The following is a 21200-nucleotide window of genomic DNA, read 5'->3' as shown; positions in this document are numbered from 1 at the left end:
ACAGTGATAACAGTGCATAGAAAAAATTTAAAAAGTGAATTGGCAACCCTGCTTCCTAAATTGACTCAGCAACCCAAAGTGAACTGACAACTAGAATGCTCTCTATTGATGGAGAAAGATTGCAGTGCAATTGAAAATTTCTAATTGTGAGTAAAATACGTGTACTTTTATATGTTCACATAAATCAGTGGAACCTAAAAGGTAGTTTTCAAGTTAAGCTTGCTGATTTTTCTATCAACTAGTAACAATTGTTTCATAAGATGTAACTCATTGTTTATTCTCTCATTTAACCTGGATCAACTTAGCTGCCTTTTTATCATAGTAACTGGGTTTTTAAGTGTTGTTGGGAGTCTAAAAGTTTTAAAGAGTTAAAAAGCATTGGGAAATGGAATCCGGAACACAATTACTAACAAAAGAAACAACATAAAGAATTTATGATGAGTTTGAAGGGTACAGAACAGTGAAAATGTGCATTAGGAGCTACAGGGTTGAATAAATTACATACAGAACACTAAAAGTATGTTTCAATGATGGATATTTTTACAAAATTGTATAATATATCTTAGCCATTATTTTTTAAACAAGTATTTTAAAAGCTAATAAGTAAAAAAACCAACATTTCCAAAGACTTCTTAATGCATTAAAATGGAGATGATCGAAAAAAGTATTTTTTTTTTTTAGTGGTTTCATGAATAATGTAATGTATGATAGACTGAAAATTTGGTAATTTAGTTTTTGGTCTCATTCAGCAACATTTAAAGTCAATTGATAAATTAATAGACATAACTGTATTTACTGAGTTTATTCTAATCTACACAGATTAAAGAGGATGTGCATCAATGGATGTAGACTCACTACCTTACAGCAGAATCAATGGCTTCATCGGTGATTGGTAAAGAAGTTTTAATAACATTAGTATAAAGCTAGATAAAGATAGAATTTGTCCATAAATCCATAGTTTCCATTGCTCAGCAATCTAATTCATCTTAAGGCATCAATTATTTCAAAAAATGAAATTAGGTCAGAACCAGAATGCTTTCGACCTTTACTCAAGTTGGCAGTACCACTTGTCCATAGTCTATCTATGCCATTGTGTATGTTCATGCACTACTGAAACTTAATCCAAAACGGCATTAGGGAGATAAGACTTCTTTTATCACGTAATACTCCCACTTTCTTCAGATGTCACCCTGCTTTCCAGTAGTGGACGGAAGTGATGCTGTTGCAACCAAAACACCTATTCACAATAGGATACATTTCCAGTTGGAACATGCATATGAGTTCACAAGTGGTTTTATGCTGTCCCATCCACTGTATATATTATTGATAATAAAGTAACTGGAAAAGTAACCAATTAAAAGATACAATGTTGGCATCTAGAACTGGCATACTTCAAGTAAGATACCATCTGTCACACACGAATAGAAATACAAGTTGCAGATACGATAGCATAACTGTTTGGTTCTAATCAAAGCAGGTTTGATCATTAAGAAAAACACAAACTGCTACGCCATCCTGAAGTTAGGAGATTGTTAACAATTGGAACATAACAAAAACTTGCCTTATTACTTAGAAAAGGTGCACCAAGTTTTATTCTGTTGTCAAGTATGTGTTGTGCCAAAACTTAAATTTGTCATTTTCATATTCATAATAAAATGTTTACAAAGCATAATATTATAATACATCATGTTATATTAGTCGTACCTCAAGAGTCTGGATGAGGGTGGCACACCGTAACATACATATTTTTGTGTATATCAACAGATATTATTCTAGAGGAAGTCCGCCTACTACCGCTCTACTACTCTCTGATCAAAAAGTATAGATGAATTATAGTTGAGCTACAATAATGGGAGTTACATTAAAAAATTATTTGTTTACTTCTGCATTTAAACATACAAAGCAAATAGTATACACACAATAACCTCTACTTTTTATTTTGATAACAACGAAAAAAGGTATCGGTTTAGCCCCCTTTCTTCAACTTTGAAAATTAGTGAATCGTAAACTTGTGATCCGATTAAAACCAATTGTTTATAAAAGATAATAGTGTTTGATGATATTATTGATTGATATAATGATAAGTGTAATGTTTTTGAGTATGTAATTGCAGAAATTGCAATTTATTTTTGACGATGGAAAGATTGTGAAGGAAAAATCCTGTTTCCTTGACAAATTTAACTCTCTTATGGAAGAAGTCAAAATAATTGGTAAAAGTCTTGGCTATACAATGTGTTAAATTCTCGGATAGACAAGAAAAAGCAGTCTCAATAAGAGATCTAGTTCTTGCACCAGAATTTGAATCACGTGAAATTTAAGATTTGTTGATCATCCTGAAGGTCTTGCTAATAACACAAGTGAAACAGAAATATTGCCAGATGCTATACAAGGTCATTTACCATTTTCTACTGGTGATTGAAGCAGAACCATTTATTCTGCTCAATGGAAACTTGCACTATCACTGAGAAGCATCCTTCAACCACAGCGTATTCTAAGCTATCATATAACCTCCAGAACTACATTGCAAAATAAAGTTGAGAATATTGACATAGCATTTGGCATAACTCTTTTCAACGTGTTACATTTATCTATTATCAACTATTAATACTTGCGTTTACATCCATTAACTCTTTCATGGTAATAGTTTCATCCTTTGTATAAACCTAAAAGTGGAAATCGAGCGAACCTGGCAATCAAATTATGCGTTGCTTGTGTGAATGAAAAATATTTTATATATGTATATATATTAAAAAAACAAGACAGAAGGTACTTATTCGTGACAAAAAGGGGAAAAATATACTAAAAAAAAATTAATTTCCTACCTTAATGTAAGTGCACAGAGCATCTCCTTTTGGAAGAGAGGTTTGGGGATCAAGGTAGATCTTGACTTTCATCTTGCCGCTGTCGATGTCTCGCATGACCAGACCACACTTCTGCATCACATCCACAAACTCTGATTCCGTAATGTCCATAGGCAGACCACTCACATACACTTTCGTTGATTCCTCACCAACATCGAACCATGCTGGAAAAATAATCTTCTTCAAATAAAATATAACATTACTGTAATAGATTACAATTTTTGAAGTTTCATAAGTTACAAATTTAAACACTATTTCACTGTAAAGAAACATTGGCTGCTACAAATTAAACTACTAAATATTGAAAGGGAGTATGAATGTTTATAATCTATTTATATACTTTTGTTGTTTTTCTAAAATACCCTAATGAATTTCGCCTCAATAAAGATGTGTTTCCATTCTATTTTATTCTATGATTTTCCCTTTCAACATGGAATTTTTTTATATTTCAAATGTAAAACCTCTCAAATAATTTTAAAGTTCGCAGTACCAACCTATATTTTATAGAGCATGAACAAAATCTTACATTCAGCACTAAGCTTGTTATATTAGCCAACTCATTCTCAAGTCATGAAAAAGCTTTATTGAGATTTGGTAAAACCTGAGTTGTTATAAAGTGTTTCGCAGGGAGTATGTAGTGCTGGAACAAAAGTTTTAATCATGTCCAGTCTAAAATTTCAAAAGGGTTTCTGCAAGGTTATTGACACTAGATTAGGTATTATTTGACACTTTTATTTCTACTAATGATGTAGAGGATTTTAGTATGTGCGAATTGGAAAAAGCGGTTAAAGAGATGAAAGAGGGGAAATCTGCGGGAATAGACGAGCTGACGGCTGAGATGATAAAGGCGGCGGGCCCATTGGGAATTCAATGGTTGTACAGAGTGATGAGAGTGATTTGGAAGGAAAAGAAGATACCAGAAGACTGGAAAATGGGAATAATAGTACCGATTTTTAAGAAAGGCAATAAGCAAAAATGCGAGAATTACAGGGGAATAACTTTGTTGTGCCATACACAAAAAATTTATGAAAAAATACTGTTGCAGAAAATTAGACCAGTACTGGAAGAAACAGGAAGAGAGGAGCAATGTGGTTTTAGGAAAGGTAGGTCAACGGTGGATGCTATTTTTGTGATGAGACAAGTGTTAGAAAAGAGGTGGGAATACGGAAAAGATACAATGGTAGCGTTTATAGACCTACAGAAGGCATATGATAAGGTACTGAGAGAAAGGATATGGGAGAGTATGAGAAAGAGAGGATTGCGTGAGGGAATAATAGAAAGAATAAAGAACCTGTACGGCATATGTAAAAACAGGGTAAGAATTGAAGAAAAATATACAGATACTTTTAAAACAGAGAGAGGAGTAAGGCAGGGAAGCATATTGTCACCTTTCCTTTTCAATATTATAATGGATGAAATTATTCTAGAAGTACAAGGAAACAGAGGAGCAGAAGAACTTAAGACAATAGCATATGCGGATGACATAATGATATGGGAAAATAGGGAAGAAGAGTTAGAACGAGAGTTAAACAAATGGGCAAAAGTGGCGAAGAAATATGGTTTAGAGATGAACATACAAAAATGTAAAGTAATGAAAGTAGAGAGAAGGGATGGAAATAACAAAGACGTGTTAGTTGAAGGAAAAAGACTTGAAAAGGTGAAGGAATTCTGTTATTTAGGAAGTATCATAACAGATAGGGGCACAATAAGAGAAGAGATAAGAAACAGAATATGGAAGAGTGGAAAGTTTTTCAATATGGTGAAGAAGATTGTGTGGAGTTGGAACATTGGGAAAGAATCAAAAGTATTGATGTATAAATCTTATTTCCAACCAATTTTATTATATGGAGCAGAGACGTGGACGTGGACTAAAAATGATTTAAGCAGATTGCAAGCTGCAGAAATGAGATTTTTAAGAGGGATAGAGAAGACTACAAGAAGAGATAGAATAAGGAACGAAATAACCAGAGAAAGATTGAAGGTAGTTTCACTGCAAGAGACAATGGAAGGAAGAAGAATACAGTGGATGGGGCATGTGAAGAGGATGGGAGATAATAGAATGCCTAGAATAGCACTGGAGAAGGAGGAAGGAGGAAGAAGACCAAGAGGAAGACCGAGAGGAAGATGGGAGGACCAAGTGTGGAAAGACATAGAGAGAAGGGGACTACAGAAAATACAGGTGGATGAAGAGGAGACCTGGAAGGATAGACTAAAGTGGAGGAGGCTGTGTACGACGACGACCCGTGAGAACGGAAACGTCTGACGATGATGATGATGATGATGTATAGTGAAAACTGGCAACGCACTGAGATATCTACATTGTATTCAACTGGAAAAAAAAAAAACTCAAAAGAGATCATAAAAAAAGAGAAGTAAATGAAAAGAACAAAAATCAAAATTAAGACCAAGACTACGATAATGGCAAGTTTTGATAAATAATTCAACTGGTTATTTTGCATACAAAAGTTCCTTACAATTTTCCGTATAATTTTATAATACTAATGCACATTTTTCTCCAAGAGTACAGTCAGTATGGCAGAAATTTGTTGTAATAATGATAGAGATTTGATTTATTTTTTATTTATCTGGATGCGTTATTGTGAGTTAGGCATTCACCAGTGTTTATCTGAGAAGGATAACAAATAGGATGCAGTATCAAATTATCAACCATGAAGATATCGCTAAAGTTGACCATGGTGGGCGAGAAACACACTACATTTGTGCACTCTTTACGATTCTTTTCTTGTTTACTCCCTTCTTGTCCACGAATCTCTTCACTCACCTAATCCAAATGAGCACTTAAACTATGAACACTCTGACTGTTATTAGTTGTTAAAGCTCTTAGGCAATTTGGCTCTCTAACCTATCATGAGCTGCAGGGTAATGGATCTAACAAGATATGGATGAATTTCAGGCAGAGGTACTTGGTAAAGGGATACGAATCTCCTGAGATTAAACCTTGAATTTTAGCTATCTTTAACAGGGCAATTTTAATTTCATCCTATTATCAGACGTCCAGGAAAGTATATAGATAGAGGTACTTGGTAAAGGGATACGAATCTCCTGAGATTAAACCTTGAATTTTAGCTATCTTTAACAGGGCAATTTTAATTTCATCCTATTATCAGACGTCCAGGAAAGTATATAGATAGAGGTACTTGGTAAAGGGATACGAATCTCCTGAGATTAAACCTTGAATTTTAGCTATCTTTAACAGGGCAATTTTAATTTCATCCTATTATCAGACGTCCAGGAAAGTATATAGATAGAGGTACTTGGTAAAGGGATACGAATCTCCTGAGATTGAACCTTGAATTTTAGTTATCTTTAACAGGGTAATTTTAATTTCATCCTATTATCAGACGTCCAGGAATGTATATAGATAACCAAATAAACTGGAACCAACATACAGAATATATAAGCAAGAGGCTTTCTAGAGTTATTTACCTGTTAGGTCGCCTTAAGAGTGCTGTTCCTAAAAACTATGTGAGGACTGCCTATTTTGCGTATTTCCAAGCAGTTTTTTGATATGGTTTAATATTTTGGGGCAACTGCTCAGGAACTGAAGACATCTTAATTCTTCAAAAAAAAGCTATTAGAGTAATGACTAATTCTCAACCGCTGGAACATTGTAAACCACTTTTTATTCTGTTAGAGATTCAAACGGTTATCAATCTATATATATTTGATTTAATTAATTATATTCTAAAAAATCCAAAATTTTTAAAAATTTAACAACGAAATTCATTCATACAATACAAGAACTAAAAACAATGCTGCAATTGGTTATCACCGCCTCAGTAAAACCTTAAATAGTCACATGGTGACATCGCTGAAAATCTATAATTTTTTAGAATCTCTGGTAAATAAGTATCCACATAAAACCTTCACTAAGCTTTTTTATAGTTGGCTTTTGAAACACCCTTTCTATAGTTTAGACGAGTTTATGGAATTAAAAAACATTACATTTTAGATATATAATAATTGTTATATGTAAATTTTGACAATTGTATATTTACTATTTAATTTATATATCTAGGCCTAGTTTATTTTAAATTAACCTTCACTGACTAATTTATGTTACTAAAGCACTGTTTTTATCTTTTTTTAATGTTAGTTTAAGTTTAAATTATTTTGACCATGCCCTGGGCTGCAATATGACATTGTCAATGATTGTAAGAATTTGAACAACAAATAAAGATTTATTTATAGAATGTTGGCACTGAAAGAGTTCAAAGTTCTGAGAACATGAACAATTAACCTTCAGAGATTACTTTAGTAAATGAGCCACTAATAACAGGATTTTCCTATAAATGAAAAATTCAGTAAACCTGGTTCTTGAGGGGCTTTCCTCTTGACAGCGTCAGCAGCCGGTGGTGGAGGCGGCTCTGGCTTCTGTTCTTCTGATGGCTTGTCCTCAGTAGGATCAACAAATCCATAACTCATCTGATACTGCGCTAAGAAGTCGTCATCAACCTGTAATTCATATTAGTTTATAATCTGTTCATTCCATAATATATAAAATTATTTTGAATCTGAAAACATAAAACAATATTTGATAAACGTTTTGTTAAAAGTATTTAAGTTATCTAAGAGAAAAATACAAATATTCACGAGAGAAATAATAAATAGTTATGATCTTCTAAATTCCTATAAAAAATACATCTATGTGTATGAAAAGCTTAACAATTAATTGTATAAAAACTCAAACCAGTCTTCTATAACTCTAAAATATAAACTTGTGCAAATTTCATTTGATTAAAACTATAACTTATTATATTCCAGGAAGAAAAATGATTCCTAGAGGATTAAGAAATTCAATTTAAAGTATACAATAAAAAGATTAAATTTATTTTTGGAAGGTGTATATTATTTATTATTTATTTTCAAGTATAACAATGCTTAATTATTTTATGACGGATTATATGTCATGAAACATTAAATAATACATTAAATTAAAATAGATACTACAAATGAGTAAGATACTTGGAAGAGTGCTATGCCATACGTCAGAGAGTAACAAATTTCAAAGCTAAGTATTTTCTGAAAGGCTACGTATTACAAAATTTATGTTAATATATCTTTGATATGCAGTGTGTTTTTTTATGTTTATTAATATCGAGTAATTGTCATTAATAAAAGATAAAAAATAATAAGATAGTAAGATTCAATAAAAAATCTCTGTGGAAAATTGTGTCTAAACTTGTCTTTCATGCATTTGCAATAGCATGAAATAAAACAATTTTGTTTTAGTGATTTTATATACATATAGACAAGATGGTATCTATATAATTGCATAATTATAACACATATTTATTTATAGTATTTAATTTTATAATTTATAGATTATTTAATACATTATCAGTTATAAAATAGCATAAATAGGATAAAATTATGGACAACATCCGATAAGAATATAACCCAGTTTAACGCGGGCGTAACTGCATTTACAAAGTTGTATTGTTACAAATCCCACATATATACAATTATATGAGGTGTGTTTTTTCAAGTATTTTGAAGTATCGCGAATTTTGATTTTTCGCGGGCTACGTATATACGAATTTCGATTTTTTTTTTTTTTTTTTTTTTGTGGTGTTATGTTGGTACATATGTCTCTCACTTATGTTGACAATTTCGGCCATTTTGAATGTTCAGTTAATTGTTGACAGCTGCTTTGCTTGTACGTGTTTTGGTTCGTCTTCAATTTTTACCTATTCAAAAAAATGGAACAAAGAACCTGTATCAAATTTTGTGTGGAAAACGAAATTAAGTGCGCGGATGCATTCCAAATGTTCCGAAAAGCAACGTTTATCGGTGGTACAAAATGTTTTTAGAAGGCCGAGAAGATGTCAATACATAGAAATAAGATAAAATATAACACTATTCTTGTATTTACTGTGCAAATATGAATAAAGATGATTGATTGATGTGAACGACGAAGAGCGTGCCGGACGCCCGATCACTTCAACAACAGACGAAAAAAAAATTGATGAAGTGCTGAAGAAAATGGTATTGGCCAATCGTCGAATCACCGTTAGAAAAATTGCCAAGAACCTAGGCATATCGTTTGGCTCGTGCCATTCGATTTTAATCAGTAATTTGGGCATGAGACGGGTCGCCGCAAAATTCGTGCAAAAATTGCTCAATTTCGATCAAAAACAGCGTCATATGAACATTTCTAATGAGATGTAGGAATCTGTCCGCGACGACCCGAATTTGCTCCAGAGGGTCATAACTGGTGACGAATCGTGGGTTTATGGTTATGACGTAGAAACCAAAGCTCAATCATCTCAATGGAAGCTGCCGCACGACGAACCAAGACCACAAGTGTATAATATCCCAGGGGGATTACTTTGAAGGGGACAAAACAGATATTCACAAATAAATAAATAAATTTTGAAAATACACAAAATTTGCGATACTTTTGAACACACCTCGTATATTAGACATGATTCAATGAAATAGGTAAGTATGGACTAACAAGAGGCTAGGTTGGATAACAACAGACGTCTGAGTGGCCACCACAACAACCCAATCCAACTCAGTAGCCTACCATAATTTGAATTTTAATGCAAACCACAACATTCCTCATTTGACTTAATTAAATTTCTACAGGTCTTAGCACAATGTGTCTTTACCATTAAATTTCTCCAAGATGAGATTCAGAATTATGTGAAAGTATGCATGGTATATTTTCTTATTTAAAATTTCTTAAGGATTATCACTCCAGTTATAAGATAAATAAAGATAATGTAGGACGTTAGTCGTGAATAAAGAATTAAGTACTGACATTTCTAAATTTACCACCCAAAATAATCTCATAAAAACTACTGTTTATACCTTAGGAAACCAAGCATTTTTCTCCTTGTCCCAAAAGTATTTTGATCCATCAGAAGGGTCTGTGTATGTATGAGTGTCATTTTCATACCCATAATGACCTTTGGACATATCCTGCTTTGTGATCTCTTTTGATTTATTTTTCGCATCATCTTGGTTATCTTCATCGTCATCAGAGTCTTGTTCTTCATCCACATTCTTTGCAGCTTTCTTCTCCTTGTTTACTTCTTTCCACTCATTCGTATCAACATCCCAAATATACTCAATATCTGCAAATTCATAAATCATTAATTGGTTTATAAGTTTAGTATTTGACAATGGATAATATGTCAACAACATATGAAAATATCATCACAAAAGATATTCAGTTAATGATCCACTTTTCCCCTTAATACACACTTCAGAGATCTTACATGACAATATAATGAAATAATATTGTTTAATTTTATTTCTTTAGTTTGAATTTAATGAAAACTTAATGTGAAAGTTTGGGTCTCCTCAGCTAACATTAATATTTTTTTAAACCATTCACAAACACATTCCATTTCTTACATGTAACTGTCAATGTCTTTTGAAAAGAAAATCAATTTAACTGAGGTTGACTGTCTTTGTTTCAAGGCCATTAAAATTATTAAAACTTGTTTTATAGGCAAACTCTTAATATAAAATAAATGATGTGTCAAACGAGTCTAAATACCTTTTGTATTCTAGTTACCACTTAAGGGCAACTTATATTAATCATTAATTGAAGAGTCATTAAGTTAGTCACTAGCCAAGTGACCAGTGCATAGACTTGTTTTAACATGAGCTTCGAGCAAAACATTCAAAACTTGCTTTATTTGATTGATGCTGACACTGGATTTTCACATATTTAAGGCACGGAGAAGTTCTTTAGCTATTTCCGACACACCAGACTTCTTTAATTCCTTAATAAACAGCACGCAGATACCTAGTGAAAAATACTGTGCTTTTGACTATTTACAGTAATAGTGCCCTAACAGGTAACTTATGAATTAATCTATATATATATAAATGAAACTGTTCGTGTGTAACAGCATCACTCACAAACGGCTGGACGGATTCGCCTAATTTTTTTTTAATTTGTTCGTCTTGATCTGTAGAAGGTTATAGGATACTTTTTATCCCTTTCCCGATTCAGGATTCCGCCCCACTGGTTACAGAAATACCCGTAAGAAATGCATTGCAGCAAACATATGTTATTAAGTGAAAGAGTCTTTTCAAATTTTTAATCAGCTGTTCTTTGTAAACATATATAATGCGACAAAAAATATATTTATATATAAATTTCTTTACACTTATAGTTTTAAAGCATAGAGTAAGCTTAACAGAAACGACAAATTTTGTTTAAACTGTTTCTGCAATCATAATATATAAAAAATGAATGTTTGTGTGTTTGTCCTTTATAGACTCAGAAAAAACTAATTGGACCGATCACTATGAAAATTTGTATTTTTCTATGTAGAAGGTTTATACGCAATGCCCATTGATGTAACTAACCACCAGGCTGTACTGCAAGATATAAAAGTTATCAAAGCGCCTGCACATTATAAACTGCAATTACAACACAGTAGTTACGTATATTAAATAATCCAAAACACTATTTGAAGGCAAAGAAATATACGGGCAAAGCTTAAGAGACGCGTGCGAAGCCGCGGGAAACAGCTAGTCTTTACTGTGCCTGTAAAAACAAAATTAATATATAAAAATGTTAGTTTCTAACAACAATAAGTGGATAAAACCATATTTTGTTACTCTTTTAGATTAACTAAAGGAACACAACAGAAACTTTGTTTTCTTCAATGAAGGCTTCTCAGGTTTCTTTAGAAATTCTTAAGAGTGTATTTTTAAGTGTTCTGAAATTAATGAAGGCCACAATCATTTTGCGTGAAAATAAAACCCAAAAGAAACAGAAAAACAATCAGGTGCGAACCATCATGGAAAAAAGAAACCAATGAAAGCATTTCCAACCATTTCCTCTAGATCACTAGGTGATAAATGGTTAAAATACCTAGATGGTACAGCTATCCAAATGGGTAATTTTGAGAAACTATTGGGTCAACATCTTTTATATTTTATTGGTACAATCAGGCAGTCTTTAGAAAGTAAGAAACATGAAAATTAAGTGTTGGAAAACCATCAATGATGTTAAGTGATAAGATGGTTCATTTCCCATGTGCCGTGCCACTTCTTATCTCGTCTGGCCTGAAGAGAGATTGAGAAACTCAAGTGATCTCAGTTTGATATTTAGATACTATCTCAAGGGATGTTTTTATTTTTCTACCAGAAGTACGGAGTGACGGCAAAGGCTCCTCCAAAACCTGAACTGAGTGGCAGGAGAATTTGTAATCGGTACTTTCCCATGATCAGATCACATTGAATAATTTGGCATGAGAAAGTACCAATCACAAATATCTGTGGCCATCCTGCACTGCTGGCACATCAAGAAAAACATTGCTTGATCACCTAAATTCAAGCTCATGCCATGTTATCTATCTAATCTCAATGAGTATTGCATAGATTCATTATATTAAGTAAGAATAACTTTACACTTTTATCCATCTATATGTAATAGATCTACATGTAATCACCATCACACACAGAACACAAGGACTCTGATCGTCTTATCACTCAGAAATCAACAATTGATTAACCTTCATGTTTGTTACTTTTTAAGGACTGCCTGATCGTCATACTAAAATATGTATAAAAGAAATTGAATTTGACCCAATAATTGCTCAGAATTACCTCCAAATATGATTTTGATTCTTATAAAATAGAATTTATGGTATTTTTAATTGAGCGCAACATACTAGTTTCTTTGTCAGTATACTTGTACGTTTTCCCATCATATTCATAATCCTTGTCGGAGAATGAACCAGGAGAGTCTCTTGCCACCCATTCTTTTTTGACGTCATCCCAAACAAATTGACACTTAGACTCAGGTTCAGTGTAGATGCAGATTCCATCCTCGTAATGTAAATTATCTTCATTAAGAGCTTGGTTTTCTGGAGCCATTTTATCCTTATCCTCCGCTGTAGAGCTTTGCTCCAGAGTTCCAGACTTTGCATGATCTGCATCTGAGTTTTTCACTTCACTTTCCTGTTTCATTTCAATGCTTTCTTCAGTGTCACTTCCTGATTTTACTAAGGCATCTTCTTTAATAATCTTCTCTGCATTCCCCTGATCATCATCCATTTCTCAATTGTATCTGCAAATCTGTGAATTAAAACAAAACTATTAATTATCATGCTTATCTCAAGTGATCAAGAATGTATGATTTTTATTTAAATGATCTTACCTTGACACACTCAGAGGCTACATCATCATTACCACAATAGAATCATAGTATATCCTTAAAAACAGTAAAAAGTAACCTAAATGTTAAACTGTTTTGTTTGTTACATTTTATAGATAGTTTTCATATAACGTAATTTGTGTCTACATTTTTGTTTCTATAGTTTTGATAGTCATATACATGATTCTCTTATTATTTATCTCTTATAGATAGTCATGGCCTCTTTTTATACTGCAGCCTTATTTAATATTGTTTGCTGTGTTTCAAAAAACTTAAAATAAAACTGCCCTTAGGTATTATTTGTGTTTATTATTTCTTCTTCAAATAAACAAGAAAAAATAAAACTTTGACACAAATGTATTTTTATCTCTACAAGCATGTTAATTGTATCTAGACAAATTTCCCACAGCACTTAAGGATTAATACCAGTTCAACCAGTAATCCTGTAATGATTGCATTTTAATAACTGTTGAAAACTTATGGATCTTTAGACAAGATGAAATAAATTAATAGTGAGTGTAAGGCTGATAGAATAGGTTAGAGTTGCTACAATACCACTTTAATGGGAGAGACTTTAATAAGCGGCCTACACTGGTTATTCGGTTTTTTTTATGGAACAATTTGATATATTATCCAACTTCGATATGTAAAAATCATACACAATAAGAGTTATAATAAATTAACATAACAAGAAAAATCTCGTACATTACAATTTCAAAAACATAAATTTAACACTAACATTACAAAACAACATGAAGCCAACTATGGCCTAGACTTAAACAACAAAGATACCTTACAATATTTGTAACTTGCCCAGCTTGATATCAATGAGCAACCGCTTTTGTCAAATGGAGGAAAGAATTCTCCACATGGGTTACCAGGAGTCAAACCCACATGTTGAAGCTACATAAATAAAGCTCACCACTTGTGAGAAATATCTCATATATTTATTTTTTCATATTCATCACCATTTTCAAAGTCTCAAAATATTAGTTACTTCTTGCTGTTTATTGTTTACATTAAAATTACTATAAGTAATAAGTTGAAATCATATGCTAAGTTAAATAAATTGTAATATCAAACTACTATTCCTTCGGATAAAAACATTGAACCATTCGATAAAACAATTGAAAAACGAGTGTAGGTTGATTATTAAAGTCTACTCCTAAGCTCATTGAGTAAGTCTATATTTTTAGAACCAACATAAAAATGGTTTCCTGAGCATAGGACTGCTAGAAAATTGGATGAATTCCCAATGTCATTACAATAAGTTGTCAAAAATTGTAGGCTAAATACCTGGTGTTTAGAAGTTAGAAAAGATATAAATATACCGGATTAAGAACATTTTAGCAAAGATTTCACAAACAAATAAAGTATTCCTAATCAATAACAAAGGACAGTTATGTGATACCCCATTCTATTATTTGTTGGTGGGGTTAAAAGACAAATAAAATTGTAGGCCAATATAAAATAATTAGAAAATTAGTGTTATTAAATAACAACAACCACAAAACACAACCATAAGAACTGGTGATAATAATAATTTAACCACAAAAAATAGTAATTTTGTTACAAGAAATTTAATTCTCAATTTAAATCACCAAGTTAGGATAACTTACTTGTAATTTGGCAATCGGCAGATAGTTGAGGTTATGTTTTTAACAATCGTGCATCAACATCAACAGTCAACTCCTCGAGGAATGTCGTCTGTCTGAAGCAGAAATGCCAATATACACAAAGTCATACAATGCTCAACAAAATTTGTATACTATGAAAATCTTTTTAATTGTACTAAATTTTGTAAAACAAGAGGTAACAAAAGTAAGTAGACACCCATTCATTCGTATTCAGAACATGCACGGTATAAGGTAGATAAATACTGATAGATAAATTGACTGACTACGAATCCGATTTTTAAATTATATTTTTATTGATTTATTTTATGGGCAATTTAGAATGAAAGAGATCTTCCTTAAAGCGGTTTTTTTCCTTTTGTTACACTAAGGTGGAAAGTAATTTATGATTTTTTTTTATTGAAATATGGAGAGAACTAAATCAAAATGTGGGAAGAATGTTCTTTCAAAGTCTGTACCTTTCAATTCTCAATTAATTAATCATCAGCATTGTTTAGCTGCATTTATGAATTCTTCCACAATTTGAATGTTATAGCGTATATCTGTATCAATACACTAAAATCCAAATTTATTTATTTAGTTTTATTTGCATATAGGCCTACTTCCATTTTGTTAGTAAAACATCATCCTTTTTCAATATTTAATTTTTGCAAAAGTCTAATTTTTGTGTATATAAATAGTTTTTTTGTAGATAAAAAATACATGGTGATGTCGTGTCGTCGAGAAAGTGCTTGGGGTACAAAAAAATGTTAAAATAAAAAAAATTTACACAAATTAGTTTTTTTTTATTTTGCTCGGCTTGATTTAAAAGAAGAATAATGTATTGTATTTTTGTGAAGAAGAAAAGAAGAAAAAAGAAACTAACTCAACCCTAAAGTCCTACTAACTAAGCCAGACATTCCTCACACTTTAATCATATTTTAATAATTTAATTAAACTTTACGAAAGAAATACCTTTTGGGACAATGTACCTTACACACTGGTATTCCAGTTGGTGCATTAACTGCTAATGTTATCCTATGTACTGAATGTTCTCAGAATAGTGAGTTATTAAACTGAAACAGTGAAATTGAGCTAAGGCAGTTAGGTCAAAAACGTCACTGTGCGGACTCGGAAATACAACAAAAACTAAAAATCATGGGAGATAATTAGACGATTATTTGGGTGTTAAAATCTTCTCCTACCGGTACATAATGCGGAAAACTGTTGATATAAGATAGCAAATATATAGTTTAGAATTTGTACCTTATAGAAACTATGATTTTTAAAGATAAAATGGTATGAGTGTTTAAGGGGTTATAGTGTATTTTTGTACATTGTTTTTGAAGTACACAGAAGTAAGCACCGTTTTATGCCCGTCTAAACCTATTACCTGTTTCCTCAATTTTTTCTGATTGGTGATAATTTCAGTGAATGTTTGGTTTTAAGATGCCATCATATGTCTATTCGGTGCATAATTTCCTTTTCCCGTTTGTAGCTGAGTCTCCTCCTGAAGCTCCATCTGGTTTCTCCCTCAATTTCCTCTTTTCCCTTAGCAATAGACCACTTATCGCAGAAAAATTAGAAGGCCTAGTATTTGCGTGATGCAATTTCAGGCTATTGAAGAGCATTTAGCATCTAATGCTACTTCATCACCTGTATGAAGATGGACTAGTCTCCCTTAAAATACACATAAAGGAAAAACTTCAAATAATGGCGTACTGTCTGAAATTTGCTTCTGCAGCCGCAGCATCCAATGAAAGTATCACACAAAGTAAACATTCAAGATCCACTTCAACATACATCAGTATAACATTTATTTAACAAAGTCCACTCTCTCCAAGGGAATTGCATATTACCCAGTAGCTCACTATTTTAGATAGACAATCAAGAACTTTTGCTGTCAATCACATCCCAAAATGATATTCATGCATTTTTAATAAAAATGTATTTCTTCATGGATGGAATTTTATAAGAGGATTTCTGGACTTGTCTTGTGGGAGGTCCTGTATGAAAATAATTTGATAAAATTGTAAGTATTCGGAGTTTGACAAAACTATATAATATCTGTTAGTAAAACCCTCTTTGCAGCATATATCAGAGGGTGCTATGTTACCGAAGTACGGGGGACGAAAGAAGAGGACTGTGAGTCAGAGTGCTATTTACTATACTCGAAAAACTGTTGTTATACGTCAACTCGTCTATTATGCAAACTGTTTAGCCAGACCAGATCACAATATTCGGCTGGGTATTCGAGTACACCAGGGACAGAGCTGAGATATAAACTTGTGCGTTGTCTACCCATAATGTCCAACCTAGATCCTGTATTATGCTGATGATTTATCCAGTCTTGTTTAAGTGTCTTAAATATTATTGAGCGTTAAAGTGTGACTCCTGAGTACTTAGAATATTCATTGTGGTTGAAAATCTCTAAAACAAACATTTAGTTAGTATGTCATTAACTTATTATTGAGATGAAAGTAGGACATTTCAGTATTAAAAGAATTAGGATTTAGTTTTCGTTACTTAAAATGTTCTTTGGAGGATGGAAATATTTGAACTAAAGTATCCTCAGTTGACCGAAATCCTTGTGTTGGATCACTAGAACTAAATCATCTGCATAGATGAACTTTCTGGACTGTGTTAAGTTTAGGTCAGCTATATGTACTTTATAAAGCAGGGGAGCAAAAACTGATTCCTAAGGCAGATCATCCTCGAGTGTTCTAAGAGGGCTCTTCTTACGCCTTAGGAAGATTCTGAAATTTTGCTACTCACATAAAATTGAGAAACTGCATAAGAATAATATGGCACTGGGTAAGGTAGACAATTTATGAAAAAGGCCCTTCCACCAGACATTGTCACAAGCGGCTGAAAGGCCCTAAAGGGTACAGAAATATTGAATTTCTTCTCATTCACCCTCAATATCAGCCATTAATGTAAGCACCTGGTAACAGCAATATTACTGTCAGGTCTGATCCCAACTTGTTCAACAAAAGTGATGTTCAAAGTCTTAAAAATCTTATAACATGAGGTTAGAAATGTTATTGGGCAGTGTAGATTTCAGCTTACACTGGCTTCAAGACTCCATTGGCCTTATATAGTTTAAAAGATATAGGTAGGTTACCGCTTGCTATGATTTCGTTATATACTGACAAGAACCAAGTTCTTACTTTTAGACCAGTGTTCTTCAAACATTTTGGAAAGATGCTATCCACTTCGGCCGTTTTTTCCTCCTGAAAGAGCTGCGATTTCCGCATTCGGCTTTTCCAAATGCGGAAACCTTTATGGAAACCCCCGACCGAGGAAGCTTGTTGACTTCTTATTATATCTTAAACTTGTAACAAACTTATTTATAACTAAGTTAGTATTTTGTTTTCGATAGAACAAAATGCGTTTTGCTATATCACCAGGCCCAGGATGCGATAGTGCAGTTTCCGCCACAAGTTTCCCGGTGGAAATATTCTTTAACAGAGTTGGCAGCTTAGAGAAAAATTAAGGGTCTAAAAGGTCTTTTTATTTTTTTGTCTTTTTTTATATCCAAATTGTGTAATAGGAAGTTGGCAGTGTCAGGGTTTTTTTGTATCATTAAACTCATTGTAAAGATTTTCATACTCCTGAATCCACCAAGGATATTATATTGTACACCAATGTTACTATCATACTATTATACCCTCATAAAACAACCTCGTGTAGTCTCCCTGAGATAGCCTAAAGCCGAACGCGTTTTCCCTTTGTGTAGCTGAGGTTTTGTGCGGTTTTATTTTTATTTAGATCTTTTGGCAGCTTGAGAGTGATACTTTCTCAATTGTCTTTTGCCTAGAAAGTTTGTTATTAGAACATACTTAGCTCATATTTTTAAGATTCACTTCAGTGAAGTTTCATTTGATGTCCGATTCTTTATCACAGGTATAGGCTAATTAGCACTATTAAGTACTACGCTGGCTACCTGCAGCAGATATCTGATGTTTATATTTTATAATCAAGGGTTGCTTAAATGTCCAAGGTGCATGAAGAAACTATCAATCAACAATGACAACACACCAGTCAAGACAATGCATAGTGAATCAGCTGATGAGTCCCTGACTGCTCAGGCAAGTCCATCTTTGATCATTGACGATCCAAGCAGCAGTATCTCCCCTTCTTCTGATTTAAGAAAATAAATATTTAGAAATGCTCCACCATAACCACACTATTTGTATTGTAAAAACTTTCAATGAGGAGATTTCTGTTTTGAAAAATTATGTATATTGTCTCAGAGAAGAAATTTTTGATTGAAAAGCTGTTGTGGTTGAGTTGAAATCAGCAATGACTTCACCGCCATCTGTTGACTGGACTCCACATTTGGTCAATTCTTCTGTCCAATCTGAGACTGCTGTGACGACACTGGTTCAGTCTGGCTCTTCTGGTTCTAGAGTACCTGAATGTTTGGTAGGTAATCATAGAGGAAATAGTTCAATACTTTTCCTCAGTGTAAGGTGACTGATCACATGTTATGGGTCGTAAACAATGTATTTGGCCCCTAGTTTTCTAGCAGCAGCAAAGAGAGCAAAAACATCAGGAAAGTTTCCTATACGTAAAATGGGGGTCTGAAAGTGAGTTGGTTGCCACGAGATCCAGAGCTCCTTTTTCCTCGGTTTTCCCCATGAATTACAGAGAGAAGGCTAAACCAGTTGGTCACTGGCATGGGCCCCTCACCTGTAGAGTGGATCAAGCTGACGACAGAATTCTCTTTTTTATATCTTGGTGCCCATCTCCGATTTTGATCGGATTAATGCAGTTTGGCTGCATGGTCTTCTTATTTGTCCATTTCAAGAATCAAGAATCTTTCAAGAATCAAGAATCTTTATTGTCGGCCCACAATAACTGCATTGACAATGTCATCAGATGGTTTATACATATACACAGTATAACACCAACATTAAAGAATAAAATAATACATACTACATAAGTATGTATTATTTACTACTATTTACCATAAGTATGGTAAATAGTACAAGTCACAAAGCATAAAAACTAAAAGAATAAATTGTCTACATTACAAGAAAGCATTACGTCTTACTGTATAAAAAGCTTTTTGTCTTAACCATTTGAGCAAAGCATTTTTTAAATTTTGTGCAAGGAACATCTTTGGCCGTTTAAAGGTAGCTTATTAAATAATTTTAACACCAACATAAAAGTATGTGTTCTGGGTCTTAGTTTAGCCTAGCGTATTCTAAGTCAATAAAGGTCTCGATATCTGGTGGAATAATCATGACTAGAGTTTCTAAGACTAAGTGTTTCAAGATTTTCTTTAACAAACATTAAACTTTGAAATCTATATATATAAAAATGAATGTTTGTATGTTTGTCCTTTATGGAATCGTGAACTATTGGACCGATCATGATGAAAATTTGTACGTATATGTATTTTTTCCACGGAGAAGGTTTATAAGCTATGCCCATCCCTTTCCCGATTCAGGATTCCGCCCCACTGGTTACAGAAATACCCATAAGAAATGCATTGCAGCAAAACATATGTTAACGTCTTTTTCAAATTTTTAATCAGCTGTTCTTTGTAAACATATATTACACTTATAGTTTTAAAGCATAGAGTAAGCTTAAGAGAAACGACAAATTTTGTTTAAACTGTTTTTGCAATCACTGTTAAAACATAGACTTTACTATCCAGATAATACAATTCAAATTTGACGTAAAAAATTCACCTTTAACTGCAATATTTATTTAATATAAACCCATGCTCATGCTTGATCAGAAGAGTAATGCAGATTATCATAATTACTATCTTACGTTGGCTACAAATATAAAGAATGTTATAAAATCAAACCTTAGTTGTTTTTTTTGACAGAAGTATGGTTCTCAAAACTCCGTGTGTACATATTCTCTCGATCGAGACAACAAAGCAAGCTCAATCGTGGCATCGGAGATATAACTAATTTAATCTAAAATTTATTATAATAAAAAAAAAATTTACTAAGTAATATAAGGACTTCGGTTTCTTAAGATTTGCGTGCGAAGCCGTGGGGTAACAGCTAGATAGAGGCAGGAATATGGTACATACCTTCATAATACGCCCAAGAGGCTCACGATGGAACGACTATCAATTATCTCAGCAATGTTTAGAATGTGATAGAAAAAGAATAAGTGAATATAGTGTACTGTTTTCAACGGGAAATTGCGTGCGAAGCCGCGGGCAACTTTTGCACAAAATTATTGAAAATGCGCAGCAAAGCGCGCCGGGCCCGCTAGTATAAACATAAAAGGTACAGTAAGAATATTATTTTTCTTTAAAAAAAGGTTTACATGAGTCACTAAAGGCTATATTGAAAATTGTGCGTAAAGCTCTCTTTTGGCATAGAAAAACCTCCTTAGCAGTTGAATTACCCCATAGGAGAGTTCCATACAGAAGATGTGAGTGGAAAAGTGCAAAGTACGCTTTTAATAGCAATGTGAAGGTAATACAAGTTTTGAGTTTTTTAACAGAAAAATTACTCTGGATAAACGGGTACAAAAGAATATCTGTGTAATTTTTCCAGGTAAGCTTAGTGTCCCAGGTTGATTCCAAGTAGCTTAACA

The 21200-nt window shown here is 32.9% G+C and overlaps 1 protein-coding gene across 1 annotated transcript in view; it reads right to left on the bottom strand.

Annotated features, from left to right (window-relative positions):
- Positions 1-14803, bottom strand: part of LOC124356713 (HIV Tat-specific factor 1 homolog) — a 157301-nt gene extending 142498 nt beyond the window's left edge. The window contains exons 1-5 of the mRNA XM_046807887.1: positions 14634-14803; positions 12530-12935; positions 9702-9967; positions 7193-7337; positions 2823-3025 (exon numbers count right to left, since the gene is read on the bottom strand). Coding sequence (XP_046663843.1) covers positions 2823-3025; positions 7193-7337; positions 9702-9967; positions 12530-12914 — 999 coding nt within the window. The 5' untranslated portion in view covers positions 12915-12935; positions 14634-14803. The remainder of the gene's footprint in view (positions 1-2822; positions 3026-7192; positions 7338-9701; positions 9968-12529; positions 12936-14633) is intronic.
- Positions 14804-21200: the final 6397 nt, after the last annotated feature.

This window comes from Homalodisca vitripennis, chromosome 3 (genome assembly GCF_021130785.1).
Source record: "Homalodisca vitripennis isolate AUS2020 chromosome 3, UT_GWSS_2.1, whole genome shotgun sequence".
NCBI classification, from domain to species: Eukaryota; Metazoa; Arthropoda; class Insecta; order Hemiptera; family Cicadellidae; genus Homalodisca; species Homalodisca vitripennis.
Note: the sequence above shows the minus strand (reverse complement) of the source record. Positions and strands in the feature narration are given on the sequence as shown.